Raw genomic sequence first — 22,201 nt, forward strand, 5'->3', positions numbered from 1 at the left:
TGAGGAAGTACAGGAGAGTATACAGAGGAAGAGGCTGGCGAAGAAGTGGGATTGTCAAAGAGATGAAGAAAGTAGACACGAGTATAAGGAGATGAGGCGCATAGCAAAGAGAGAGGTGGCGAAAGCTAAGGATAAGGCGTATGGAGAGTTGTATGAGAGATTGGACACTAAAGAGGGAGAAAAGGACCTGTACCGATTGGCTAGACAGAGGTACAGAGCTGGGAAAGATGTGCAGCAAGTAAGGGTGATAAAGGATAGTGAAGGAAAGGTACTCACAAGAGAGGAGAGTGTGTTGAGTAGATGGAAAGAGTATTTTGAGAGGCTGATGAATGAAGAGAATGAGAGAGAGAAGGTTGGATGATGTGGGGATAGTGAATCAGGAAGTGAAACAGATTAGCAAGGAGGAAGTAAGGACAGCTATGAAGAGGATGAATAATGGAAAGGCTGTTGGCCGAGATGACATCCCAATGGAAGCATGGAGGTGCTTAGGAGAAATGGCAGTGGCATTTTTAACTAGATTGTTTAATGAAATTTTGGAAAGTCAGAGGATGCCTGAGGAGTGGAGAAAAAGTGTTTTGATACCTATCTTTAAGAATAAGGGTGATGTGCAGAGCTGCAGTAACTACAGAGGGATAAAATTGATCAGTCACAGCTTGAAGTTATGGGAGAGAGTAGTAGAAGCTAGGTTAAGAAGGGAGGTGATGATTAGTGATCAGCAGTATGGTTTCATGCCAGGAAAGAGCACTACAGATGCAATGTTTGCTATGAGTGTTATTGGAGAAATACAGAGAAGGTCAGAAGGAGTTGTATTATGTCTTTGAAGACTTGGAGAAAGCATATGACAGGGTGCCTAGAGAAGAGTTGTGGTACTGTATGAGGAAGTCGGGAGTGGCAGAGAAGTATGTAAGAGTGGTACAGGATATGTACGAGGGTAGTGTGACAGTGGTGAGGACTGCAGTGGGAGTGACAGATCCGTTAAGGTGGAGGTGGGATTACATCAAGGATCAGCTCTGAGTCCTTTCTTATTTGCAGTGGTGATGGACAGGTTAACAGATGAGATCAGACAGGAGGCCCCGTGGACTATGATGTTTGCAGATGACATTGTGATCTGTAGTCAGAGTAGGAATCAGGTTGAGGAGACTCTGGAGAGGTGGAGATATGCTCTAGAGAGCAGAGGAATGAAGGGCAGCAAGGCTAAGACAGAATATATGTGTGTAAATGAGAGGGAGGGTAGAGGAATGGTGAGGATGCAGGGAGTAGAGTTGGTAAAGGTGGACAAGTTTAAGCACTTGGGATCAACAGTTCAGAGTAATGGTGAATGTGGAAGAGAGGTGAAGAAGAGAGTACAGGCAGGGTGGAATGGGTGGAGAAGAGTGTCAGGAGTGATCTGTGACAGACGGGTACCAGTAAGAGTGAAAGGGAAGGTCTACAAGACAGTAGTGAGACCAACTATGTTATATGGGTTGGAGACAGTGGCACTGACAAAAAGGCAGGAGTCAGAGCTGGATGTAGCAGAGTTAAAGATGTTAAGATTTGCACTCGGTGTGACTAGGATGGATAGGATTAGGAATCAGTATATTAGAGGGTCAGCTCATGTTGGACAGTTTGGAGACAAAGCAAGAGAGACGAGATTGCGTTGGTTTGGACATGTGCTGAGGAGGGATGATGGGTATATTGGGAAAAAGATGCTAAGGATGGAGCTGCCAGGTAAGAGGAAAAGAGGAAGGCCTAAGATAAGGTTTATGGGCGTGGTGAGAGAGGACATGCAGGCGGTTGGTGTGACAGAGCAAGATGCAGAGGATAGGAAGAAATGGAAAGAGATGATCCGCTGTGGCGACCCCTAATGGGAAAAGCCGAAGGATGATATATATATATAGATATATATGTGTGTATATAGGTATGCGTGTGTGTGTGTGTATATATATATATATATATATATATATATGTATATGTATGTATACAGGTATATATATATATATATATATATATATATATATATATATATATACACACACACACATATATATATATATATATATATATACACACACATATATATGTACATATTTATGTGTGTATATATACATATATATACACACATAAATATATATATACACATAAATATATATATACATATGCATATATATATATATATATATATATATATATATATACACACACACACACACACAGACATATATATATATATATATATATATATATATATATTTATATATGTATATGTACACACACGTATATATATATATATATATATATATATATATATATATATATATATATACATACACATATGTATATGTACATACATACATATATTCTTCCCTTATAAGACCCACTACTGAGTACAACACCCCTTTTGGCATGTACCTGACAAAGCACACGCAGTAGCTGGAGAGACCACAGAGGTTTCTCACCAGGAGAATCCAGGGTCTCAAACATCTACCCTACACAGACTGAGTAGAAGGACAGGGCCTTTAGCCTCATACAGACTCCTCAGAGGTGAACTGTGGCTGGCACACAAAGCAATCTCAGACCTCTCCTTGATGGGACTGTTGCATATCCGCAAGTCAAGCTCCACTCGAGTAATCTGCACATGCGACCTCAATCTGGTCTGTGACAGCAATAGGACTTGTTGGTGGGACAGATTTGTTTCCTCAGAGACTCCCCCTTCTATGGAACAGACTCCCTCTCCATGTCAAGAAGAGTACCTCATTAGCCCTTTTTACATGCAACCTGGATAACTAGATGGGGAACAGAAAATACACCCCTGGGATTCCACCTGTGTCCCTGCTGGACAGGGTGCATCGGGTGCTGACTTGCTGGAACATGGGCTAACTTCTTGGCTAGGCTTGTAAGGGCCTCAGAGTCAATAGCCTAGTAACAGGGATGGAACCTATTCTCGAGTCAGGATATCATTACAGTTAATGAAATTAGTATTGCTTCATTCTTTGATATCTGCCAAGAGTGCTGTTCTCAGCATCTGCAATGTACCAAGAAATGCCTCCTTCTTCAGCTCCTACAGAGTTACATACACTGGTAGTACACTTACATATTCTTGAAAATTCTGTTTTTGAGCCCTGTTGCTTCTGCTACTACTGGAGTGACCTAGGTTTCTTTATCCTGCAGCTATTTTTACTTCTTTACTACAGAGCCTACATTTATCTGCATCTCCCAATTTTTCTATAGACTTCATAAACCAACGTGTATGTAGTCTGCTATTCTGAGTTGCCATTATTAGCTGTTCATCTTTTGGTTTAAATTCACCTCTCGTTAAGAGATTCACACATCAAATTGATCAACACGTTCTTCCAGTTCTCTATACTTTCCACTATGGTTGTAGGCTTCCTAGTGTTCATTCCTTTTCTTCTTACAACATTCTGTACATGCTTTTTGTCTTTTGGCACTGGCTGGTTTTTATCTACTTCTGGTTTAGTTTCCATTTCCTGCTTCTATATGAAATGCGTCTGCTAATCTGGGCGAAGATGCCATCATAGACTTTGTGGGGTTTAAAACTGTCACTATGCTTGGATCTGAAGATGGTAACATTCATGGATGTAGCTCCATGACTGCAAACAAATACATGTGGTCATTTTCTTGAAAGCCCATACCTTTTTCAGGTTGTGGGATATATAGTGTTGTCATTCACTATTTTTTATATATCATTTGATAGGCATCAAGTATTTTTCTTGTCCAACTGATCCAATGCTTTTTGAGGCTAGTCAATTACATCAAAGATGCAAGTTAAAACAGGAAGAGCAATCAGATCTATAGCTTGAACTTTATTTCTAGATGTCAAGGCAGTTTTCAATTTAAGTTTTAGTCCTGCAAAATATTCCTTACTAAGCTTTATTCTTATTTGTACACTCCCTCTTAAGTTCTTTTAAATTGCATTCCTCTTTCAGGTTGGTATTTTCTTGATGTTTCAGTTTTCCAGATTCAAGTGTTGCTTTTGCACATTTATCCAAATCAAAGATCATTCTTACTTCATTCAAGAAAATTCTAAGCATTTGTAGTTGTACTTTCAAGTGCTTGTCTGATGAGCTATATAATTTTAAATCTTCTACAAAAAGCAGATGAAATGTCAATGGGTAAGGCTGGTTTCTGGAAATCAAGATATAACCATAGCCTAGTCTGTCAAGTTAACAGCTCAACAAGTTAAAGGCAATGAAAAACAGCAATAGTGACAAAGAATCACACTGGAAAATTCCCTTATGGTGCCCTTTATCATGATTTAGTTGTAAAGTGAAGGGGCTTGCCATAGTTTCATACAAGCTGCTATCACTGTAGTTTATGCATTTGCAAGCATTCCACAATCCATGAATATGGAATACTACAAATTTTTTTTTTTTAATCTACCCAAGCTATACTTAGGTTTTGTCCTTTTTACAGCTCCCTAGCGTGGTTCAAGTGATCCTTTGTTCCATAGGATTGCCTTTTATTACCATGATTGATTTTTTATTTTAAGTAACTAAACTATGTACGTGTCTACTCCAATATACAATTTACACATTGTATAAGTTACTGATCTGTAGTTCTTAACATGGCTTACAGGTTCATCCTTAACGAGTATTTTCCTGTCATCCATTTACGATGTGCAAATAAAATCCTTTCTTTACCTCAAGTATGGAGTCTGACAAAGGCCTTCAAAAACACTGAAGCTGAAACTGATTCTTTCTGGGCCAGGTCTATAAAAAGCTCCAAGTATATAACCCTGGTCTGAGGTGGGTACAGTTTGAGCTGCTGTGTTTCCAACAGGTACAGCTCTTGTAAATATGTTTAGCAACTTTTGTTTCAAAATTGTCTTGGGTACATGCAAGGAGAACCTCATCAACTGGTTAAACAGTGCAATACACAATGCACTACCTTATCCATCACCTCCCTTTCTATACAAGTGTACACATTGATTTCTTAGGTCCTGAGATATGCAAATAGATAAAAATCTTAGTCACAGTGGAAAGACCAGGGGCCCAGAACCTCAGCAATTGCCCATGTTACTCACAGATATGCAAAGTAAACATCCTATAGATCCAGGTTGGTCTACAATGTTGTTATCTTTCGGCTTTTTCCCAGTTAGGGGTCACCACAGGGGAACTCCGGTCCGCTAATGATTGGCAGTAGATTTTTACGTACCGACTTGCCAGGCCTGATGCACAACCTTCAACGAAGGTACGCCCATTCACGCATGTCTCCATACAGAAGAAGCTCTAGCTGAGAATCGAACAGGACAACGTCTTACTGTGAGGCGACAACGCCTACCGCAGCACCACCAGGTTGGTCTACAATGCCTCTGGTAAAGTCAGACAAAGAAGGTCCTGAATGGACATTATCTTAATCTTTGTTACTTTTAGGAATTTGTTTATCCTTATTTTAAAATGTGTTCAACAACTGTTTTTTTTTTTTTTAAATAGCTTTGAATAAAATCATCATCTTATTCCTTTGTGGAGACACCCCCCCATCACTCTACAAGACAGACACACTTTGCAAACTTCACCTCATGTGGGGGAACAGGTGACATAACCTGGAAGGGAACGAAGGTCAGTAATTCTATTTTGTAACCTGCGGACAGAATCTTTCAGACCAATGAGATGTCACTTATTTTTGAAATGTAACAGCTTCCACTCTGATACATGCAAAAGAGCATAGTGTGTGTGGGGGATTATGGTTGTAAATCTGTAGTGCAGTTTTTGAGGGTGAAGACTTTACTTCCCTTCCCCCAACCCTGTTGCCTACTAAAGCTTCTGCCTCCTCTCCTCCGCCTCTCCAAGTTTTTCTTTTAAAGGCCTTCCTTTGCTTAAACTGGTCTGCCTTAAGTTGCTTTCTAGAAGATGGCCACAATGATTACTTTTCCCTAAAGGGGTATATCTTGATATCATCAGCCAGTGGCGGATTCTAAGTGCCTATTCACTATTGATACCCACTCTCCATGGAGTAACGAAGATTCATAAACACCCTAATATACCTCCCTTTTAGACCCACTGTAGCAGGAGGAGGATGGCTAACCGAACCCCTATCTACATCATAGGATCATAGGAGATTACTAGGCTAATGCTCTTGGACCCTTACAAGCTTAGCCAAGAGTTCATCCCCAAAAAATAAACCCAAATCAGCACCTGTCACCCCCTGTCAATGAGGGACACAGGTGGAACCCTTGGGACAAATTTGTGGTTACCCATCCACTCATCAAGGTTGCGCTTGAAGAGGGTCAGTGCTGTAATTTCCTTGATGTGTATGGGGCGTCTATTCCAGAGATGGGGCAGCCTCTGGGAGACAAACCTGTCTCTCCAGCAGCAGATTATGTTAATGTCACATATTAGATTTAAGTATTTTGATCGGGTACTACGGGAGGAGTTAGACTTACAGATATGGAGCATCTTTAGTACAGCAGGGTCTGAGATTGCCTTGTAGGTGAGACAGAGATCACCTCTGAGCAGAGTAGAGTGATAAGTGATTTGAGCCTGTCCACATAGGACAGGTGTTGGAGGCCATGGATTCTCTTAGTGAGGTATTTCTGTGGCCTTTCCATTTAGTGCAGGTACTTGGAGAGGTACATACCAAACGGGGCACTCTACTCAATTATTGGCCTAATGAAGGAGGAGCACAGAGAGGCAATCACCTCTTTTCTTCTGGATGCAATCCCTTTACTTAAGAGATGAACCAAGTAAAAGGCTTTTCTGACCACTGCCGCTACATGATGTTAAAATGTGAGACTGTTGTCAACTTGTGTACCCAGGTCTTTCCAGGTTTTGTGCTTAGGGGGTTACCGTTAATGTGGTAATAGTAGGGGCCATGTTTTTGCCGAATGGTATAATACATTTTTTGCATTTAAGACCATGACTTTGGCACCAGTCATTTGTTGCTGTGAGACCCTCTTGAAGTATGTTAACATCATTTGGGGAGTCAATGACGGCACCCAACTTACAGTTGTCTGCAAACTTGGTCAGGCACAGGCTTTTTGTCTTTGCCTGGACCTCTGAAAAGTAGATACCAAACAATAGGGGTCCCAGGACAGATCCCTGGGGGACACCACTAGTGACAGGTCTGCGATTGAAGGCAGTGGCACCTATTTTGCTCTTGCGGGACCTATCAGTGAGCCAGCTGGCCACCCACCTGATGAGAAGGATTTATACCAAGTTCTGTTTGTTTTTCGATGATGCCCGAGTGGGGGATTGTGTCAAAGGCTTTGGCCAAGTCAAAGTAAGCTGTACGTACTGACTTTTCCTCATCTGGTGCCTTGGTGACAGTCTCAAAAAAGTCAACCAGGTTAAACAGGCAAGATCTGCACTTGACGAATCCGAATTGGGTGGGGGTCAAGTGCTTGGAGACTACCTATGTCCTTGCTTATGAGGTCCAGAATAATATGCCCCATGGCCTTACAGATCAGACTTGTCAAGCTAATGGAGCGATACTTTCCAGGGTCAGTAGTGGCACCACCTTTGTGCACAGGGATAACAATGGCAGTTCTCCACTCTGCTGGAATTAAGCCTGTACTTAGGCTATGGTTGAATAGGGTGCTCAATGGCGAAGCTAGTTCTTACTGGAAATGTTGCAGAATACAGCCTGGGATAAAATCAGGTCCCATGGAAGCTGTGTTCTCTGCCTCGGAAAGTTTGTGTTTCCTTGAGGAGCAGGTTTTAGTTCTGTTGGGTATGGCTGAGTCCATGTAGTTGTATAGATGCTTGTATACTGCACTGTTACACTGTTCAGCATATTTGTCTGCATCCTCTGAGGGGGGCGGTGGTGTGGTTACTGATATCCTCCCTTGGAAAGTTGCAGTCAGATTTTGATAAATATTTTTAGCCTAGTTATGGCTGGGGGGGGGGGGGGGTTGGACGGGATACACATTTTGAATGAGACAGACTGATGATCTGATCTCACCAAGGAAGAACTTACTATGGGGGTGGGTGCAGCAGTCATCCTTGTTGGTGAGAACAGTCTAGAATGCTATCTCCCCTTGTGGGAGATCGAGACAAGCTGGTCTAGTGCATTAGAGCATTAGAACTGATGAAGTCCAGGAACTGTTGGGCAAGTGCATTAGTGCAGGAATAGTTCACCCAGTTTATGGTGGTGTAGTTTAAGTCACCAAGGATCAGGGTGTTACTGGGTACCTTGATGGACTCAAGTAGGTCCAGGTAGGAGGAGTGGGTGTCCTGAGTTATGGAGAGGGGGTCTATAGCTGACTATAACTTAGATGGGTGTCTTGCCAATTGTCAATTGCACCTGGAGAAGTTCTAATGCATCATGTTGGCAAACCAGTCTAGAGGTGTGCTCGTCTTTAATGAAAATAGAAACTCCACCACCCTTAGTCTTCCCAGACCTCATTTTGGGGTCGGAATATGTGGGATGAGGTATACCCTGGTAAGGCAGGGGTGCTCTCTGCAACCTTGAACCAAGTTTCTGTGACTGTACAGATGTCAGCATCTTCCAGTGCTAGGAGAGCCTCCAGAGAGTGCATTTTCAGGTTAAGACTCCAAGCATTAGCATGATCTTCAATTTGCTTTTTTACAGATCTTTTATGCTGGAAGATTTGTCTGTGGGACATTGCCTAAAAAGGGCACAATGGGGGAAACAAGAGCCTTGGCCAGAATACTGAATCCCAGAGGTGACAAGTGGAGGCCATCTCTGGCAAAGCATCGAGGCCTGTCAACCATGTCATCCCAGGCAGACAGATAGTTGATCCCCTTGGAATGACACCAGAAACTAAGCCAATTGTTGAAGTCAATTATTTTTTGTTGGTGTTGTGGTATCATTCTTGGTGAAGGTAGGATGCTGGTTACGGCTAGGGTCATACCTGCCTGGGACACGTACTGACAGCTCAATCATGTCTCTCTTCATATACTCCAGGGAGGTACGTCTCAAGTCATTCACACCAACATGAACAATGACACACTCATACTTGTACCTGTTGTGGAGAGACTTAAATGCGTGCGTGATGTGGCGGATTCTGGCACCTGACAAGACAGCTAACTGCGACCTTCTCCTTGTCGAGCCTGGTGAGGGGGATATCGGTGTGTCTCACAATTGAGTCGCCAATGACTAGTATGTTTGGTTTAATGTGCTTTACGGGCTGTATGAGTTTATGGCTTATGGGCTGTGTTGTTTGTGAGACAATGGTGTATTGTCTGGTGTCTGCGATGTATTTGGTGTTGTGTGTGGAATGTCTGCGAGTGTGTTTTGGCGGTCTCTGCTATTTAGGTAGGACCTTTGTATACGTGGGTGTGTGCTTTGTGATGTGGGTGGTGTGGTGTTTATGCTGGCAACCTCCTCTTTGTCAGGGGTATTGACTGAGGAGCGAGAGAGCATGGATTCCAGTTTACTGATACAGATGCATTTCTCGCAAGTAGACATGTGCTAGGAGAAGAAGGTTGTCAGTGAACATAAGGCAGTTGCTACACTGTCTCAGTATGCCCATGTCGACCAGGCTGGCAGGAGAAACTGATGGGAATTGTCCAGACATAGTATTCTGAAACTTGGATGGATTTGGGGAGAGAGGATTTTGATAAGGGTTTGTCCACAACAGTGTAGACCACAAATACCTTCTTCAATGTAAACTAACTGGCCTGAAGCCCAAGTGCTAAAACCAAAACTAAGAGGGTTAGAATAACAGACAAATTTAATCAGGCTAACGAGCAGTAATAAATAAGCAGAATAAAACCACTTAAAAAAGTAATGTAGACGAACACAAATAAATGAATAAAGTGTAAAAAAAAAAAAAGTGTGTGTGTGGAGAGGGAAGGAACACAAACTAAGAAACTAAGGGGGTTGGCCTTTGCAAATGCTCTCTCTGTACACAGTAAAATGAGCTGATGAGATGGGACTGGGAGGAGTGTCCAAAATCAAAGAAGCAATGGGGTAAGTCCTACCCAAATGATCACCCTGTACTCAGTACAGTAAGCAAATGAAAAGGACTGCGAGGTGTGTCCAAAATCAAATTTTCAGCAGGGGCGGGCAACTCCAAAGCCACCAAATCTAAGAACACAACACTAGGGTGGAGGGTAGAAAAAAAATGCAGACACTGAGAAAAGCAATCTCGAGCAAATCAATAAATGCAGCACAGTTTTGTTGTCTACCACTGATAACAGATTAAGTGCCAACAAATTTTATTATAGGCTTTCTCTATACAGATGGCTGTTGAATCAGTCACAGCTAGGCCACAAAGAGCAGCTAAGATACTGATACTGTCTCACAGAATTGGAACTCCTTATACAGCAGTATAAAGGAAAACTTCAGAGCCTCGGGGAATCAGATGACAGAAAAAGCTGTGCTCACACTTTGGGTAGGCTGGCTTCATATATAGAAAAGAAACTTAAACCCATTTTGAATCAATATTAGTTTGTTTTGCGGGATACACATCACTTCTTACAAGATTTGTATGAAAGTACTAGGGAGAATATAGGGGTCTATATTAGAACACCGAACATTCAAAATGTCGAATGTTCTAATATCGAACCCTACCAATCGAAAATACTAAACATCGAACATTCAGAACAGCGAATTTTTTCCCTAACCCTACACTAAACTATACACATACCACTAACTATCCACTTACCTTAACCCTAACCCTAAGGTCCATCACTATCGCATACTCACCTCACCCGCGTCCTAGCCCTAACTCACCTAACCCTCACATTCTCGCAATCGCACACATACCTAACCTGTGCCTAACCCTCATGTCCACACAATCTCACACATACCTAACCCGCACTCAATCACACACTAACCTGAACCCGACCAGTAACTTTCCACCAGAGTGCTGAAAATACCGAAGCAACAGAAACAGACAACCGAATTCTTTCCCTAGGAAAAAAATTGTTTTTCTGTTTCTTCGATATTTTCAGCATCCGCTGAAAACGGGTCGATATTAGAACACTTGACAGTTTAATAATTCTAATATAGACCTGAATATAGTACCCCCACCCAATGTTTAATGGTGACCTTATATGTGCAATCGCTGTTCACCGTGATACCCCATGATAAGGGGATTAATATGGTTAAATCTTTTTTTAGCTCATCATAGTGACTGTAGTGGGGAAAATATAGATTTGCTTAGTCTTTTTTTGGAAACAATTTTGGAGAACAATATTTTTGTTTTTTGATGGCTTTTTCTATCTACAAATCTCTGGCTAGGCTATGGGTATATCGTGTACCAATAGCTATGCCAATATGGTTATGGGGCAGTGGGAAAGTGACTTGAGACTTTCAAACAACATTTATTTCTTTTGTAGGTTTGCAGATGACGTGTTTCTTTTGCGGAGTGGCACAGTAGTTCAGCTTCAAACCTTCGTGCAGGACTTACAAGGGACTACAACTTTTTTTAAGATTTTTATGTTTTATTCTCTAAACGATACTAATTTTTTTGATGCACAGATTTTTAGACAATTAGACAACGAATCTGCCCCTAGGCTGTTCCGTAAAAAATGTTATAGGGCATCATGCATGCATAGAACTAGCATGCTCCCCACACATGTATATGGAATGTTGAAACAGGACAACCATTGAGCGTATCTACGCTTCATGTCACACAGAGTGAATATGATCAAAGGTTAAAAATTCTGCAAAAGAGTTTGAGCAATAGGGGTTATAAGAAGGAAATTAATGAAGGTATGAATTATGCCACAACACGTTTGGAACACAAGGGCTAAACCTTATTTTTCATCGCCAAATAGACATGAAGGGTCATCTCAGAGGCATAATAATGTTTTAAGCATGTCTATCACATACAGTAGTGATATAACAGCACTGAAAGGGATAATCACTAAACATTGGACATTACTACATATGGACGAGCAGATAGCACAGCTGGTAGATCACTCTTGACTTCATTATAAAAATAAAAAAAGCTCTAAAAAGGCAGCTATGCTACCCCCATGAAGTCATTCACCACTTCTGCTAGCAATATATTACAAGGCACCTTTAGATGTGGCAAGTGTAACATCCACATTTTTACAAAAAATACCACTTCTCAGCGAAGGGAGATTGTAATAGTAAACATTTGATACATCTTGCTCACTTGTCTTGGGTGGATGGCGTTTTATGATGGAACAACTAATTTGAGATTATGTGAGCACATTAGGGATCACATTTATTGTGCAAGGAAGGGCAATGAGACCAGTGTTACAGCTAAACAGACGAGGACACAATTTAAATTTTTTAATAGTAGAGAGTGTTCCTGTGGGTGAATGCATTGGGGATATAATACATGATACTGAAAGGGCTGAGTTGCATTGGATCTTAAAGCTAAGGACTACAAGTGGGTTATGTCTGAATGACCAAGTCTCACTGAAGCCAGTACTGAAAGCATGGTGACTACAACTTTAAAAATTTTAATATTTACTGCATGTTATTTTAACAGTTTAAATGTTTTTAAGTCGTTGCAGAGTGACAGAAACATACATAATGTTGACCGGTTAGTTTGTATTCTAATGAAAGATGTAATATATAAATATTTAATTATTTTTAGCGTGTTAATATGGTCTAAGGAAGCTAGTTATATTGGTGAAAGTGCTTACCAACCAACTAACGAATAAAAGCTTGGATTTTTATTATGGTGTTCTACATTTTATTCCTGGTGTTATGGCTGTGTTTCAGTACAGGTTTTCTCTTGGTTTTTGTAGCTCATATTTTATTCTTGTACCATTCATTCTTTGGGGAGTTCTTTTTATTTGGTATGCCTATACAAATACTGCTCCTGGTGTCCCACTCCTGTAAGAAGTGTCCATGGATCAAAGCCACACTTTATAGCATGCCTTTGGCTTGCTTGCCATTGGGCCAGTTTGGAAATGTTGTTCCTTATGCCTTATATGGTATTTTTGTTGCCAAACCTCTTTATTTAAAGATACCCATTTGGTATGTCATGATATGCATCTGGCAGTCCAAAGCCCTAAATGTCACAGCAGATTAGCAAAAACTTTCTTGCCATAATGGTGCAAACTCTACTTTTCTAATCATTAGGAAAGGGTGCTTGTAACAGGCATCAGCATTAGTTCCTTAGCTTTATCTAGAGAAATATTGTAGAGTCAGCTACAGGATACTTAAAGTACTTGTAAAACCATGAGATTTTGTAAATTAGTGGCTGTGAATTAAGCTCTAGGGACACTACTTTGATCATACTCCTCAACGACTGGAAAACTGGAAGAGCCATCCCTCTAGGTTCTTTAACTCCAAGGTTTTGAAGTACCCCTTATCTGATTCAAAAACTTCCTTCAATCACCATTTATAAAAGTGTTCCTTTATCAGACTAAACATTTTTCTGAGTGTGACACCTTCTGATGTGGAGCCCAGGCATGCAGTATATCCTAATCATCCATGTTATACCCCAGTGGTGAATTCTGACGTCAGCATACCAACTCAAAATCAGGAGAGTCTAGTGGAAAGAACTTCCTTTTCCTCTTTGTTGGTTTATTCCTGAGGTACAGAAGTCCTGGGGATTTATTCTGTTCTACAGGGTCACATTCTTATTCAGCAAATTCAAGTGAGGGTTTATGCTGAGCGGGTTTCCAACCCTTGAGGCAGTACAAAAGTTAATAATGTCAGACCACAAATTAAATAAGACCTCCGCCTTTCAACTGGAAGATCTCTGCTACTAACAAGTAAAGCTGGGCTTTCTATATCTTCCTACATGACAAGTAAAATATCTGAAAACTTAGATCGACTACTTCATATGATAACACAGCAAAAAATAAAAGAACTGATGATCATTTCCAGTAGCTCTAAAGCAGCATGCAACCTGGAGGTCTCACAACTGGCTCCCTATTGAAATGATGGCGTCCAAATGCAGTGTGTGAACTTGCCCCCCCCTAAAAAATAAAAGATTGTAAGAGCAGGAGAAGAGCAAATCTCAAGGATCGTTCTTCTCTTTTAAACTTCTTTTACTCTCCCACACTGCCCAAACTTAAGGACTGGCAAGTAGCAGGTAGCAGAACACATGAAACTAATACAGGCATTACATGGTTACAGAAGAATGTGGGACCACAGGAGAACAAAGCATCTCACCAGGCTTTGCAATCTAAGGCTTCAGTAGGACAATGAGGTCATAGCAATGTCACACTTTATGCCTATTACCATCCAAGTACAAGCTTTCTTGCTTTTCTGTCTTTCGCAATTGCGTTTTGTAAGACGTAGGAGCTAGACAAAAAGCCCTAATGAAGGTAACACAAGATTTCATGCAAACCAAACATGGTATGCACTGATGAAACTGAAGGCACAAAAATGTCAACACACTGTGAGAGAAAGCAAAACCATGAATTTATTTTTATGAGCCAATGTAGACATTTACTTGGGATGAAAAGAATGCATATTTATCATGTAATTTTAATTGTCAAAACAGATAGTATGGTTATCTCTAAATATTACATAATAAAAAACAAATGTCAAATGCAAGTTAGTCAAAGTAGCAAGAGACCATACTTCCCTACCTAGTGATTGGAAGAACACTGAGTAGCGGCACTCATAGAGTGAAAATAAATACTGTCGTACTGCAGGTAAGCTGTGTAATACTTCCAAAATCTCTGCTCCTTTAATAACCTGGTGGGTAAAAAATAATAATAAAAGTGTCAAGGGGAGCTGCAAAGATCAGATACTCAAACTTATCAAGATAACTAGTTGCTCAGCAAAACATGTTATTTTATCTAATGATAGAACCACACTGAAAAGAACATTTTAGTCTTGAATACATGCTTTTTAAATTATAACACAGATACAAGTATATCAACTACCACTAAAGATCTAAAAGTACAACTCTGTGATCCAAGGCAAGCAAAAGGCAAAAAACACTGCTTTACAAATACAAATATATTTTAAATGCATACATTTTCAGGGATTCTGGACTGGAATTAAAGTTCACACTAATGACAATCTTGACGGTACTTAACAGCAAGTGCATGCTTGTTTATTACAACTGCATCAGGTTTCGTAGCAAATTTAGGAAAATATATCATTACACACTACCAACTAAAGGTAGATCTTGTGATCCAGTGACACACAATGCTGCTACTTCCTTTCTTGGTTTAATGAAGTAGAGAGACAGTGGTAATTTTGTAAAGGCTCGCAAAATAAATTAATAAATATATGAAACAAAAACATGCCGAGTTTTCTTCAGAAACTAATAACGATAGGCAACTACAGGACCTGTAAAGTACAGTTGTGTACACTTACCATAAATGTAGATGTTCGAGTGTATTCACTGCTGCAGTCAATACATTTGGCTGATCTGCTGGCAGGTTGCACTCAGTCGGCCTGATTAACAAAGTCTTAGGTCCTGCATTGGTTGCTGTCCCATCTTCCATGACGTCAGGTCGTCAGGGGTATAAAACATGCAGCTGACGCCATTACATCAGTTGTTCTTGCCCCAGATGTCAGGTGCACCCCCAAATGGGGAGCAAAATATATAAATAATTTTAAACACAAAAATATATACCTCCAAACAAAAGCAAATACACCAAAAAGGCTTTTAAGTGTAGAAAAATAAAGGGGAGGCATAGTAAGAGAAAAAACAGGGGACTGGAGGGTAACCAGGACTGCAACAGTGAATACACTCGAACATCTACATTTATGGGAAGTGTACACAACTGTACTATGTTCTTCGTGTTTCACTGTTGCAGTCATTACATTTGGGCAGATTCCCAAAGCTAAGGCTGGGAGGATGGATTCATACATTATTAGGACTGGCTATAAGGCCATGCAAAACAGCAGTTGCAAAGCCATCTCTGGATTTAGAGAAAATTGGTAAGTGATAGTGCTTGGTGAAAGTATGAACTAAACTCCAGGTAGCAGCTTCTAGAATATCCTTGGTAGGAAAAGCTACAGAAGTAGATGCAGCCCTGGTGGAATGGGATCTGATCCCCTGGGGGATAGGTTTTCCATGGTGCTTATAGCAGAAATGAATGCAATGGCTTATCCATTTGGAAATGGTTTGCTTTGAAATAGCCTTTCCCTCTGCCCCTGCAGCAAAAAGTACAGTTTTGTACCTACCATAAATGTAGATGTTCGAAGATCCACATTGCTGCAGTCCTTACATATGGGTAGTCCGCTGTCCTCGGTCGGCCCGAATACCAAAGTATTAGGCTGACGTCGGTCAAGGCGCTTAAAACTGACATCAGGACGTCAGGGTACAAAAGCGCATGACCGACGTCATTTCCTCAGTCTTTTCTTGCCCCAGATGTCAGAAGGCCCTAAAAGGAAAGGCCAAAGCCAAAAAACAGCAAAGAACAACCAACCACCCCTGCACTAACCATATTTACAATATTTACAACCCAGACCACACAACCACCTCTAACTACAGAGGGGAAGGAGGGAGGGTAAATTGGACTGCAGCAATGTGGATCTTCGAACAACTACATTTATGGTAGGTACAAAACTGTACTATGTTCTTCATCTCACATTGCTGCAGTCCTTACATATGGGTAGAATCCCAAAGCAGAGGTAAGGGAGGATGGCAAAACTATAAAGCATTAGGAGCTGCCAAAATGCCCTGTAAAATTGCAGTGGCAAAACCAGCCCTAGATTTAGAGTAAAGTGGAAGGTGGTAATGCTTAGAGAAAGTATGCACTGAACTCCAAGTAGCAGCCTCCAAAATATCTTTAGTAGCCACCCCCCTTAAAAAAGCTGTAGAAGTGGCAGTAGCCCTAGTGGAATGAGGCCTAATCCCAGCTGGAATCTCCTTACCATGACGGGAATAACAGAAAGCAATACAAAAACCAATCCACTTAGAAATAGTTTGTTTTGAAACAGGTTTGCCCTGAGAACCCAAAGCAAATGAAACAAACAACTGCTGAGACTGCCTGAACCCTCTAGTTCTGCTCAAATAATATCGCAACTGTCTGTGTATATCCAAAGTGTGCAAAATCTTCTCCCCTTTATTTTGGGGGTTTGCATAAAAAGTAGGCAAATGAATAGTTTGGTTTAAAGCCACACTAGAAACCACTTTAGGCATAAAGGAAGGGTTAGTACGCAAAGACACCCTATCCTTGTGGAAAATTAAGAAAGGCTCAACCGCCATAAGGGCCTGTAATTCAGAAACCCTTCTCGCAGAGGTAATGGCCAACAAAAAAGCAGTCTTCCATGATAAATATTTCAACTCGGCAGTAGCTGCAGGCTCAAAAGGTTGTAGAGTGAGTTTCTCCAACACAAAATTGAGATCCCAAGCAGGAGTAGGAGCTCTACGTGGGGGTCTTATATTCTTTGCCCCTCTAAGGAATTGCTTAAACAAAGGATGAGAAAATAATGGTGGGTCACAGTCATAGTAAGCAGAAATTGCTGCAGCATGAACCTTTATAGAGGAGAAGGACAAACCTTTGTCCAATAACTCAGTAAGGTATTGAAGAGCAACACTCAAATTACGTTTAGAAACATCAAAGTCCTTTGCTGTACTCCAAATTAAAAATCTCCTCCATTTATCTGCGTAAACTTTCCTTGTACTAGGCCTTCTGGCCTCCAAAATAACATTCAAAACTTGTTGTGGAAGCTGAGACCCTCCAGGGTTTAAAACAGAATATGCCAGGCTGTCAGATGGAGAGAGTGAAGTTTGACATTGAGTAAATGACTGTTCTCTTGAGACAGCAGGTGTGGAATCGAAGGCAAAGGCCATGGAGGCTCCCGTACCAGACTTCTCAGTAATGGGTACCAGTGCTGTCGAGGCCAATCCGGAGCTATTAAAATCATGGTTGGCTTGTCCTGTCTGACCTTCAGGAGTACCTTTGGGAGGAGAGGCAGTAGTGGAAAGGCATACACGTGAAGATTGCTCCAACTGAATGAGAGAGCATCCACTTTCCAAGCTGTGGGATGAAACGTTTTTGTGCAAAACTTTGGCAACTGGTAATTTAGTGGAGAAGCGAACAGATCTATGTCTGGAGTTCCCCATAACACTGTCAATTTCTGAAATACATGAGGATCCAATTTCCACTCGTGGGGATCCATGATTTGTCTGCTCAACACATCTGCTAAGGAGTTCTGTGCTCCTGGCAGAAACCTTGCCTGAAGATTTAGCTGCAAACTGAGAGCAGTCTCCCACAAAATCATTGCTTGTCTGCATAGAGGGTAAGAATGTGTCCCCCCTTGCTTGTTGATGTACCACATGACAGTTGTGTTGTCTGTTTGAATCAACACCTGCCATGGAAGAAGTAAATCCTTGAAAGCTATCAATGCAAATTGGACTGCTAACATCTCCTTCAAGTTGATATGTAAATGTTGAAGTCTGGCAGGCCACGTGTCTTGTACCCATTTTCCATTTAGATGAGCTCCCCAAGCTTTGTCTGAGGCATCTGTCGTTAGAATCTGACTCGCCTCTGGTCGGGTCACAGAGAGTCCCTTGTTTAGGTGACATTCCTGAGCCCACCACAAAAATTCCTTTTGAATGCAAGGTATTATCTGAATGACAGTGTCCATATCTTGGCAGTGTTGCGTCCATACATTCTTGAGATACCATTGTAGCTTCCTCATATGCAGTTTGGCATTGGGAAGTACCAGAATACAAGCTGCCATGAACCCCAAGGCTTGAAGGACTGTCCTTGCAGTCAGCCTGGACTGACGAGACAATTGGTGGAAGTAAAGAGAAAGATTCTTTTGTTTGTCCGGGGTCAAAAAGGCCATCTGGGATGCTGTATTCAGTCTCACACCCAGAAAGCACATGTCCTGAGAGGGTACTAGACTGGACTTTATTTCGTTCACAGAATACCCTAGGCATCTTAACACTGCCATCACATACTGCAAATGATGAAGAAGTTCGTCCTTTCCTTGAGCCAGAATCAGGCAATCGTCCAAATAAGGATAGATTTGTATTCCTCTTAGCCTGAAGAAAGCTACCACTGGAGCCAGAACCTTTGTGAACACTCTGGGCAGTAGATAAGCCAAAGGGCAATGCAGAGAACTGATAATGAAAAGTCCCAGCCCGAAAACGCAGATACTTCCTGCAACAGGGCCTGATAGGAACATGAAGGTAAGCCTCCTTGAGATCCAGAGTCACCATCCAGTGATCTTTGCCCAGCAGAGGTAAAAGCTGTTGTAACGTCAACATTTTGAACTTGGGAATGTCCAGATATGTGTTGAGGATAGATAAATCCAAAATTGGTCTCCACGTGTTCCCTTTCTTTGGTACTAGAAACAGGCGAGAATAAAATCCTAGGCCCACTTCTGGCAGAGGGACCGGTTGTATAGCTCCTATTTGAAGTAGTAGAGAAATTTGTTTGTGAGCCTCTAGTCTTTGCTGAGGAGGAACGTCTGGCATGCCTTTGAAAGGAGGTAAGGTATGGAAATAAAACTTGTAACCTTGGTGTATGATATCCAATACCCATTTGTCCTGGGTAATTAAAATCCAATTTTCCTTGAAGAGTGCCAACCGTCCTCCCAAAGGTGCTGCCAGGCAAGAAGGATCTGACAGCTGAAAAAGCAGGTCATTGGGCCTGTTTACGAAAGGACTGGCCCCTGCCCTCACTCGAAGATTGTGCAGGTGAACTCCCTGTTCTAGGTCTGAAGGAACTCTGAGCTCTGCCCCTACCACGTCTAGATCTACCCCTAGACTGAGAATCAGAAGAAGGATACGTCCACCCCTTAGCAGGCCAATTTCTACTAAACTTCGGAGGCTGAACTTGCAAAAAATCTTTAACAGTCTGCATAGACTTAGCCTTGTCTTCCATTTTCTTCAAGACTGACTCCACAAGTGGGCCAAACAACACTTCTGACTGCAAAGGAGCATCCAAAATCCTTGTCTTAACATGGTCAGAGAAATTCTGATCCTTAAGCCAGGCGTGCCTGCGAAGAACTGAACCAGTAGCAGCCACCCTAGAAGAGGCCTGCAAAGCATCAAAACCACACTGTAAAGAATGCTTACCCACCTGTTCAGAAACATGCACCAAATCTCGTAATTCTTTACACTCAATGCCTTCTGCCAGAGCATCCACCTTAGATTTCAATTGTGAAAGAAGAAAATTTTGATATTTCAACATATGAAACTGGCAATTCAAAGCCCTCATTGCTAAGGTAGAAGATGTATAGACCTTCTTTCCCCATCTATCCAAAGCTCTGGCCTCTTTATCTAGAGGAACCGGATTCTTTACAACAGAGGCACTGACACCCTTAGGCCCCTGACTAATAGTTTCTGGGTCCGCCCTAGGACTCTTATAGAGATATTTATGAGCCTCAGGCACCCTGTAATACCTATCCGGTTTAACAGGCACAGGAGACAGAGAATCAGGATTAAGTGAAGCCTCTGAAAATACATCTTGCACAACATCCAGAACAGGGGGTATAGCTAAGGGCCTATGCTGAGGTAAAAACAAAAATTCCCTAAGCCTTTTCCGTGAATCAGAGAAGTCCTGACCTTCTCACTTAAAATGTTCCCTCATAGAATGAAGAGTCTCTGAAAAAGAAAAATCCTCTGGAGGAGAAGCAGAAGGAGTGGAATCTTCTGCATCAGATTCAGAATAAGGAGTGTACTCCTGCAAGTCTTCAGCCGAAGACTATGAAACATCCGAAGCCTGTTCAAAACTTTCTAACTCTGGCTCCACCCTAGGCCTCTTATCAGGAGGGGGTAAAGAACCTCTAATCAAAGTAATCAAATCCTCTGCCATTTTAAGCATGTGCTTCTTAGGCACAGACCCTGCAGAACTAGGACTGACACCAACAGAGGCTAAACCTGGCCTGCCCCTGGAAGAAGCCTTGGAAACAGAAGGAGAGGGTCTAACCACCCTGGGAAGGGAGGGGAGTACAGAAACCTGAGAAGCCCTTTCAGCCTGACCTGCCTCTTGAGAGGCCACATCCTGCAAAATCAAAGTCTCCCCCTGAGACTCCAGAGAAGCCTCCATCGGAACCACCGGTTCCACTGAAGCCTCTAAAGAACCGGCGTCCGGAACGGACGACTCATCCTGCCTGGGTTTAACCGCTTTGTCTTTGCGCTTCTTCGTGGAAGCGGGCGTCGGAGAATCCGACGGCATATTATAATTGCACCGCTTACCGAAGACCAGCCTAGCACAATCTAACCTTCGCTTAATAGTGCGCTTATTAAACCTAGCACAAAAGCGACACCCGACTACGTCGTGCTCAGGCCCCAAACAAGGAATGCACAAAGAATGATAATCCCTATGCGGTATCTGTTTCCCACAAGAAATACAATTATTCACTTTTTCTGACATCCGGTAATACACTGAGGCAAGAAAAAACCAAAATATTCCCCAACGGGGTACTTAGCCAACTTGGATTCGGTCTGAAACTCCGAATTCGAAAAATTTCAGAACGCCGAACGGCACTTGCAACGCTGCTTCTGCATCGGACCACGCGGCAAAAAAGACTGAGGAAATGACGTCGGTCATGCGCTTTTGTACCCTGACGTCCTGATGTCAGTTTTAAGCGCCTTGACCGACGTCAGCCTAATACTTTGGTATTCGGGCCGACCGAGGACAGCGGACTACCCATATGTAAGGACTGCAGCAATGTGAGATGAAGAACATCAGCAGTTGTTCAGATTTTCCTTGAGATTTAGTCCTGTCCAAGTGAAACATAAGTTGTGTACATCCAGTAGATGCAGAATCCACTCCCCTTTGTTCTGTGTATTGGGAAAGAAAGTTGGTAAATGAATGGACTGATTAAGAGCCACACTGGATACCACCTTGGGCATGAAGGATGGGTTGGTCCTGAGTGACACCTGTCCGCATGAAAGATGATGAAAGGCTCCACTGCCATAATGGCCTGTAATTCAGAAATCCTTCTAGCTGAAGTGATTGCTAAAAGTAAGGCTGTTTTCCAGGAAAGGAATTTTAAGTCTGCAGTAGCAGCTGGCTTGAAAGGAGGTAGAGTGAGTTTTTCCAATACAAAGTTAAGGTCCCAAGCAGGCGTTGGAGCTCTCCTGGGCGGTCTTAAGGTTTTGGCCCCACTGAGATACCGCTTTAACAGAGGATGATAGAAGAGGGGTGGTTCTGTGTTGTAATGAGCTGAAATGGCTGAGGCATGGATTTTTATGTAAGAAAAAGATAGGCCCTTGTGAAGCATCTCAGTTAAGTATTGCAAAATCTGAGGTAAATTGGGCAGTGCTGTGGTCATCCCTTGAGACCGATTCCAGGCACAGAATCTTTTCCATTTGTCAGCATAAGATTTTCTTGTACTAGGTCTTCTCGTCTCCAAAATGACATCCATCACAGGTTTGCTGAGGGATGCTAAGGGGGAATTTAAGTGATTAGCCAAACTACAAGATTCAATG

At 41.9% G+C, this 22,201-nt stretch overlaps 1 protein-coding gene across 1 annotated transcript in view; it reads right to left on the minus strand.

Moving 5' to 3' along the window:
- Positions 1-22,201, minus strand: part of PSMD6 (proteasome 26S subunit, non-ATPase 6) — a 629,161-nt gene that overhangs the window by 298,982 nt on the left and 307,978 nt on the right. Inside the window, exon 5 of the mRNA XM_044077992.1 lies at positions 14,433-14,541. Coding sequence (XP_043933927.1) covers positions 14,433-14,541 — 109 coding nt within the window. The remainder of the gene's footprint in view (positions 1-14,432; positions 14,542-22,201) is intronic.

This window comes from Protopterus annectens, chromosome 7.part0 (assembly GCF_019279795.1).
Source record: "Protopterus annectens isolate FY-2018-M chromosome 7.part0, PAN1.0, whole genome shotgun sequence".
Classification (NCBI taxonomy): Eukaryota; Metazoa; Chordata; order Ceratodontiformes; family Protopteridae; genus Protopterus; species Protopterus annectens.